This window comes from Diorhabda carinulata, chromosome 4, assembly GCF_026250575.1.
Source record: "Diorhabda carinulata isolate Delta chromosome 4, icDioCari1.1, whole genome shotgun sequence".
Taxonomy (NCBI): Eukaryota; Metazoa; Arthropoda; class Insecta; order Coleoptera; family Chrysomelidae; genus Diorhabda; species Diorhabda carinulata.
Genome location: NC_079463.1, coordinates 20,363,494 through 20,372,065, shown reverse-complemented (window position 1 = coordinate 20,372,065; position 8,572 = coordinate 20,363,494). Strand labels below are relative to the sequence as shown.

The following is an 8,572-nucleotide window of genomic DNA, read 5'->3' as shown; positions in this document are numbered from 1 at the left end:
AGACACATTCACTACATGGAACACCAAAAACGCAACTTTTGGTGTGTAAATGAATACAGAACGAACAACTTTTAAATGGTGTCTTCTAAAAAATCTATAACGATACTTAAAATTGTTAACTATGTGTCAAAAGTCTCGAAATAGCTGCTGCCTTGGCCGTCTTGGATCCTTCAGTTGTCTCAGCATATAACCTATCTATTACTAAGTTCTTTTTGTGACTAAACATCACTGTCAAAATATTTAAGATGTAAAACTATGAAAATTTTATGTGATCGTTCAATAAATATATATTTGAACATGCTGGTTAAAATAACAGACGAGACCCACATGCAACAACAGATGACTGAATATGAACAATCCGATCAATTACTGGTTATCGAATTCTTCGCAACGTGGTGCGCTCCGTGTAGAGCTTTCGCTCCAAAGTTAGCTGAAATAGCAGAAACCGTTCCATATGTCCCATTCCTACTTGTAGATGTTGACGATTGCGACGAAATTGCGGCAACTTACAAAGTTATGGCGACTCCTTACTTTATATTTTTGAAAAGAGGACAAGTTGTGGATAAATTCGCAGGAGCCAATTTAGAAAAATTTAAAAATATCATTGATGAACATTCAATTGCACCAGAAACGGTAACAGCTGTTGCATAGTTATAATGTATGTATATACGTATTTTGATCATCAATAAAGTTACTGTTCTGTTTTAGAAATCTGAGACAGTATTTGCATCAAGAGAAATATTTTTTTGACACTTTATTTTTTATTATTCTCATATAAAACAAGAATAATTTGAACCAAGTAGATCTGACACACACACACACACACACACACACACACACACACACACACAAATACACACACCCACTAATACACACACACGCGTGCGCGCGCGCGCTGCGGTATTTGCACGCGTCTACTGCAGCGGTATGAAGATGTAGTAGCAGATGGAAGGCACGTCTATAGAGTGGAGGGAAAAAGACGAAGGATCAAACAAAGCTTACACTGTCATCGGGGAAGGTGTTGTGTAACATTCTCTTCCTTAAAAATAATGGAAAAATCTATCTTCAGATAAAAACGGCGCAATAATCCAGTCCTCAGTACTATCTTGCTGCAATAAAACCCCGAACCGCATCCAGCCTGGCTCACGATTAATATTTGAACAAATTGAGTTGAGAATTACTTATAATCCTGATTTGTCTCTAGGCGCCCATTATTTCGATTCGAAAACGATGCGCGTGCGCGAATGGTGACGTGAAGAGTGGAAAGTTTTTTATAAAAAATACAATCGAAAACTTCCGGAGAAGTTGTAAAAGTATGACAAAGAAATACTGTAAAACATTCAGCTCTGTAACTTTTATAGCAAAAATTATGAATACTGAAAATGTTTTATTCCATTATACACAATATTTAACAGATCTGAAAGATTATAATGTGAAAAAGAACTGTGAAACTATTTAATTTGGAAAGCTGGCAGCAATAATAGTGTGGTGTTGTTCAAATTATATTCAGGATATAACACATCCTTCAACATAAAGAAAGATCTAAGTAGTATATTGGGTTCGTTAATCTAGATATTCCTAAAAAAGTCTATAATGGTAGTTAGAACTTTGATTTCTTTGCACATCGTGTCATTAAGAACAATAAATGACTAAAGAATTCTAGTAAGGCTCCCAAGTTTCAACATACAGTGACTGAATCGCATATTTACATAATGAAATGTCTAGATATTTCATTGTTGGTTCCCAAATACGGTCCTGTATATCGAGAAATAATTCAATAAAGATAGTTGTTTTTGAAAAACCACTCAATGCACCCTGAATCTAGTCAGTTTTCAAACAACCCCTTCAATTACCAATGCGAAATGCTCTGCCGGGACCAAATTGAGTTTTGAATATGGATATCATCTTCACTGGTTTGGTGTCCAAGGGGTCTCGGATGTTCGAGTATTTTTGAAGTGGTAGTTATTTTCAAGCAAACATGAGAAAGTCTTGTTAAGAAATTTACTAACAAGATGACGGACAAAGAACTCCCTTTATAATATAGTTCGGGCGCTGGATGGAGTTGAGTATGCAAAATGTAAGGACCGGCAAGCATGCTCTAAATAACAGAAAATGTTAACGGCAGCTGTTCTGGTCCCTTTCTCTTTTCTCCAACCCTTCTCTCTGGTCGGCACGATGCTCGAATCGGAGTACCTTGGAGTAGTCGGTAGAGAAGAATTTGTAACCGATAATGTTATATTTTTGCGTATATAAGTAATAATGAAGTTTTTATGTAGTCGTGTATTTTATTTAAATAAAAGAAACTGTGGAAATGTAAGGAAGCGAAAACTAAACGATAAAAACCAGAAATGTTCAATTTGTGGTAAACAAACAAGAAATAAGAAGAGAAATCTTCATTCATTTTCCGAAATTTCAGCAGCACAACAAATTTTGAATTCATCCCGAAAAAAAAAACAACCAGGTAATTTATCTGCAATAAAAGTATTGTACTATAAACATAATCGAGATTATTCCCACGACCCCATGGAGGTGTTTGAGAAGCTGTTTGAAGAACTGGAAAATCAATTAACATCTCATTGTTTTGAAGTGTCATTCTTGGCCAAGATATCATAATCATACCCAAGTGTCGAACAGCTCTAGATCTTCCAGTTAGGAACAATTAATATTTCATAAATACGCACGGCGCTCACACCAAATTAGAAAATGGGAAATAATGTTTACTCCGCGTATAAAATTGGGTAAACATCTAACATACAATCAGTCCACGTGGACTCATCATCTTCACTGTTTACCAATGAAAACATTGAATCGTAATCATAAATGCATTTCTATTGGACGAAGCTGTCGGAAGGTGTATGAACACATTCTTTTGAAATATTTCTGCTAAACAATTTGCGATAAGCAGTGGCGTGGCTTGATGAGATTAATTTTATTCCAAAATTTCTTCATAAATAGAAATAAGGAACAATGAAATTGTACAGTGTAGTGAGAATAGAGACAGGTATGAATTTAATAATAAAGATTTAGATATACAAACACAGCAAGTTATTTGAAATATATTCGAATGTTTAAAAAAGAAAATATTCAGCAATCTGATAATGCAAACATAATAAGAATTGCTGAATTAACTAGAGTGAATAAGTTTTCCATTTATCGAGTAGTCACCAAAGGGGTTGCTGTAGATCATTCACAGAACCTAAAAACATGTGAAGAAACACCGAAAACAGTTGACAAAACTACGTAGAACAAATTTATAGTTTTTTTGAGGAGAACAGGATTTCCAAATTAGAAGTAATACAGTAAAAGGTAGCAAAGTATCCAGAATACCAGTCTAGAAACATTGCTCAAAGCTGAAGTGGACCAAGTTCATAAATTGGATTTTTTCACACAAAAAAATGTTATTCATATAAAGTTTCTGTACTGCAATAAGCCAAGTCTAGTATCACCATTTTACCGATAGATGGAGATAATACCGCTCCTGCAGTGACAATTTATTAAAAGTGTTCGGTGCTATAGTGAACCAAGTTCATTAGTTCTATTTTGACAATATTCCCACGTGCCTTATCGCCAGGATTTTAATTGTTTTGATTTTTTATTGCTCACTTTTAATAATTTTTGAGTATTAAAATGAATTCTGAAGGTAATTGAGGATAATAACAATGATATTGAGCTATTATTTTCAACACTAATATTGAAGATTCTCGAAAAATCAAATATTTCAAGGTTATAATTACCGACGTCTAGACTAAGCATGTTTAGGATTATTCACGTAATAAAGTTGGTGCGTTCAAACGATGTAGTAGCTAACTTCAATGGTGAGATGTCAATCAACATAAATTCTTATAAAAATCTCTAACGGATTTTTATTTCCTTTAGAAAGTCCTCAAAATAAAAATGCAAATTTTGAATGCAAATGCAAAGAAAATGTGTTAGCAGCTTCAACCCGTAAGATTTATCCAAGTTTGGGAACTGTACTTTTAATATTTGTATGAAATAGATTTATCTGGTATAATTATCACCCTTTGTATAAAATATATTATAATATTTGATTATATTGTGTTATTTTTAGTTATTCATCCGGTATAATTATCTGTTTTGTTCATTTGTATTCATCAAGGTCAGTTACTTAAAAAGAATCGGTCTCTCGGTATTTCTTTTATATTATTTTTTCGGTAGACACATCTAAAACATACTTCTCCTTCAACAAAAAAGTTAATTTGCCTCTTCACTACAATATGTCATAATTAACACTCAAAAAAGAATAAGTTAAGCTGCGGGAGTCGATTTATTCGTTTGCCAAATGTCTACAGATGCAGTCACAATATGGGGTCCTATATCTTTTGTTATACATATATTTAAAGAATTATTTTGTAGAAATTGCATTTATTAACACCTTTTGTTTTGGCATTTGGTGGTTATCAAAATATAAGGGAATATACCACCATAATCTGTAAAAATGAACAACCTTGCAATTCAAATGGGATGCTAGGAAACACTGATTGAAATAATTGTGAATTATGAATCAAATTTACTTTTATTTTTTATTCAACCACAATCGGAACATTTTTACTTCTTTGGAAGCCTTTTAGATGTTTTTGGAAAAGATAATTATAAAAAAAAGAACTACTACAGAAAAGTTGAATTGTAAGACGTCTACTCATAGATATAATACTTAGATATAATACTGTATTTTTCTATAACGTCAAAATTTTATTTATAAGATACCTTTTAACGTATCTAACAAGAGATTTTCGGAGAAATTCGTTGCCTCAATTTGATTATAAATAACCTAGAATATGGTTTCCATAGAAAACTTTTAGCTCAATACTATTTTCCCAGCGATGTTCAGTAATTTCATTTTGATAATAATAATCGTCAAGCTTCTTAAAATAGCCATCAACTGTCGAAATCACCTCTTCATTGTGGGGAAATATTTGACCATTGAGCAATTCTGGGAACAGAAAATAATCGGAGAGGGCTAAATTTGGCCATTGCAATAACGGATTTCTCATCTAGTATTGATGAAACAACATGACCATATGGAACGCTCTTTGCCTCCTTTGGAGTTGGCTCTCCTTTTTCAGTCCATTGTTTTGTTTCGGATGTGAAATTTATGGACCCACATTTCATCTACGGTTATAAAAGGGTGGAAAATTCGGCTTCATTCCTCTGGAACTCGATAAAAACATCTTCTGTTCCATTGCGACCATCTTGCACATAGCTTTCTCATTTTCAAATTTTCAGTTAATATCCGATACGCCGCACTTTTTAAAATGCTTGCTATGCCTGCTAGCTCGCGTACTTTCAGTCGACCATCATCCAGTGCCGCTTGTTGGATTTTCTTCAATAATTATGGACTCTACCTCATTTGGTCAAACATTACGATGGAGGTCGTAGGCCTCATTTAAATTCTGCTACCAAATATTTTACGATTGATAACGAAGGAGTAGTCTCAACCAGTATTTTTCAAGCAACTACCACCATCTCATGTCATTGAATTTTCATCAAATATCATTTCATTAGGGCCCAGCGTTTTCATAAGGCAAAGACACGCACGTGGTACTTCAAATGCTTATATTTGTAGTAGGGCCCATAATCGCTGAGAATGTTTAGTTTTTATAACTATCCGAAGTAGGGATGGCAATTTTGTACAAAAAAAAATCGATTCACATTTGTATTTACGATATTAATATAAATATATTTTATGGAAAATAAAAAAAATATCATAATGAGGAATCTTCAGAATCTCTTATCAGTGAAATCAGGGAGTTTTTTGTACAGGAAATTCGATAATAATAGTTATTAGTATTATAAGTATCTGATCCGGTATAAAAGGAGACATTTATTTTTTAAATATATTCGTTACATTAAAAAATTGATAGAAGCTTTTCGAAAACAACAGTCTATCAAGTATACTGGATTCAAGTGGTTCCGCTGGTCATTTGCGATGTTGCCGACAATTGAAAAAGGGTGCTCACAAGGAACAGATACTGCCTGCTATGAATAATTTTTTTAATTTCTTATTTCTTAGTTGAAACGTAGAAATTTTTCTTTCTTTTAAAATCTATCAAAAAAAACTAATTGTAAAATAGAAGAGACCTAAAATCAAGAACATTTAGATGCATTAATAATTTTTTTTTCGATACCTCGTGCAAGTCCTGTCCTGAATTTTCAGTATTACGAGTAGAGAGTCGCTTTTTTACAAGCAATATATCTTTTATAAATTTTAACTGTTGTTAGATGTAGTAGTAGTAGACTGTAATTAACAGATTAACTGGCAACACTGTTATATTACAATTACATTCAGCTAATTGTGAATAATTTTATGGTTCTACCAAAACGGAAAAAATCAAATGTTGATTTTCAAGAATGAAATATCGATTCACGGAATCGGTTCAGTACAACATATCGATTCAAAAAATCGATTAATTTGTTTCGAAGAATCGATTTCAGATCGCCATATCTAACCTGAAGTAGAATTAGTTTGCTTTTAAATAGCTAAGCCATCCATAGCGGGATGTTGAAATTTTGGTTTACTGTGAGATCGTGTGAAAATGTATGTTCAATTTGAGTTAGTATTATTTTTTCATTATTTTTTTAATTATATTATCTTGTACTTCTCTGCATTATTTTCCTATATCCTTCATATACCCTGTGTTATTAGCTTTCCCTCGTATCTTACTCACATATTTTCTTGGTATTTTCTTATTGTCTTCTCATTTGTTGGAGCATCTATCTTCAATTTTTCGGATTGTGCTCCTCGGAATGATCTTGTAAATGGTAGTGGGTAAGTTATAATGTTTCATTAGATTCAATTACCTTTGGCATATCCGAACTTATATATTTTGAATGCTTTACCTGAAAAAGTAGAAAATTGGCGGAAAGATAGACTCACAAACTAGGAAAAAATTGAACAAACTTCCCAGGAAGATGACGTCAAACGAATATCTCGATTTCCAGAACCTAATTTCTCAGCTTAGGTTTTATTATAAATAATATGTTTTATTTATAAATCAAGTGGATCCTAATATAACAACTGAGGAAATACCTTGCTTCATACTCACCCTCAAAAAGACATTATTGTAGAACAAAACTTCTTCGATGAAAGCATGGTGAAATATCATGGCACTGGTACAAACAGTTTATTCGAGGTACATCTATTAGATTTAAATGGCGATCTGGTTGATTCTTATTTATGCCAAAGAAGAGTTCAAAATCTAATTCATACTACTCATTCGACAAAGCTTCAAGTCCATAACTACATAAGTTGCCCAGAAAGAGGAAACTAAAAGAACCATAAAGCGAGGAAAATCAGACCAGTTATGGAAAAGCTGAAGAGAAAATGTTTTAAAAACTTTATTGCAAAACAAAACCTTCTCTACAATGCAAACATGGTAAAATATCATGGTAAGCACTAATACAAACAGTTTATTCGAGATGAATCTATTAGATTTGAATGGCAATCTGCTTGATTCTTATTTATACCAGAGAAGAGTTCAAAAGCTAATTCAATCTATAAAACCTCATTCGACAAAGCTTCAAGTCCATAACTACATAAGTTGCCCTGAAAGAGGAAACTACGGTATCAATTTTTCATGAACAATCCATTTTATAATAGAACACTATTTTCTTTTCTGAGTTTCCATGGATATACAGTTATCAGACCAGTTTAAGAAAATCAAATTCCATAACAAAGTCCTCTAATTAGTGACACTTCTCTAAAACAGAACGTGGACATTTTGAAACAGCAATAGAAGAAATGATTGGCGCTTATATATCAGGTGGATGCACAATGCAGTCAGTTATAACAATGATGTCTTAAAACTGTGTTACCAAAGACCGATACTGATCAAATGGATCAAAATCTTGGATGGTGAGTTGAAATCACCTTTAACGTCAATATGACAGTCGCGGTACAAATACGCCTACGCATCCTGCACAAGGGTGATGGATTAGGTGAAAAGGAAGCTTCATCCATAGATCAACCAATTCCTTTATATAGTAACTCGATTTCTCGTTTCAACACCAACTCTTGGTTCACTAAACATACATGAAACAACAGTTTCCTTACTGCTTTCTGCGGTTTATTTCAAATTCAAATCTTTCGTCCATGTATTTTTCAAAACAATTAGATGTAGTTGTATGAAACAAAACGATCTGCCAGTCGATACCGGGCCAGTTAAATTGTTTGTGACCTTTGAATTCATAACAAAAATACCCTCCATACATATGGATAGGTTACAGTATTTGTGAAAATTTTAGATAATATTTAATCATAAATACGAATCTCGTTCAAATTGATCAACCGATTCCTGTAGCAGAATAAACTTCTTGTGGCATTAAATAAACGTCGTCTAATTTGTAGCAATCCATTATTTACATACCATTTAAGCAAGCAAGATATTCTGAAATGCAATACACACTTCCAAAACTTAAGCTTCAATCATATCCAATTAAAATTTATATAGTCGCTGTGTTTTGTTTACATTAATGATGTAATAGAATCGACTCGAGAACATATACTATAACATATCATATGTCTAATGGGGAACGTCAATATTGAAACAGGTAG

General features: G+C 32.9%; 1 protein-coding gene across 1 annotated transcript; it reads left to right on the top strand.

The window, feature by feature from the left end:
* The first annotated feature begins 207 nt into the window (after positions 1-207).
* LOC130892543 (thioredoxin-2-like) lies at positions 208-714 on the top strand. Its single transcript, XM_057797999.1, has one exon. The coding sequence runs from the start codon at positions 256-258 to the stop codon at positions 649-651; it is 396 nt and encodes a 131-aa protein (XP_057653982.1). The 5' UTR covers positions 208-255; the 3' UTR covers positions 652-714.
* Positions 715-8,572: the final 7,858 nt, after the last annotated feature.

Bases quoted from the DNA above. Each gene is read 5' to 3' on its own strand.
- LOC130892543 (XM_057797999.1), top strand. From the start codon at position 256: ATGAAAATTTTATGTGATCGTTCAATAAATATATATTTGAACATGCTG.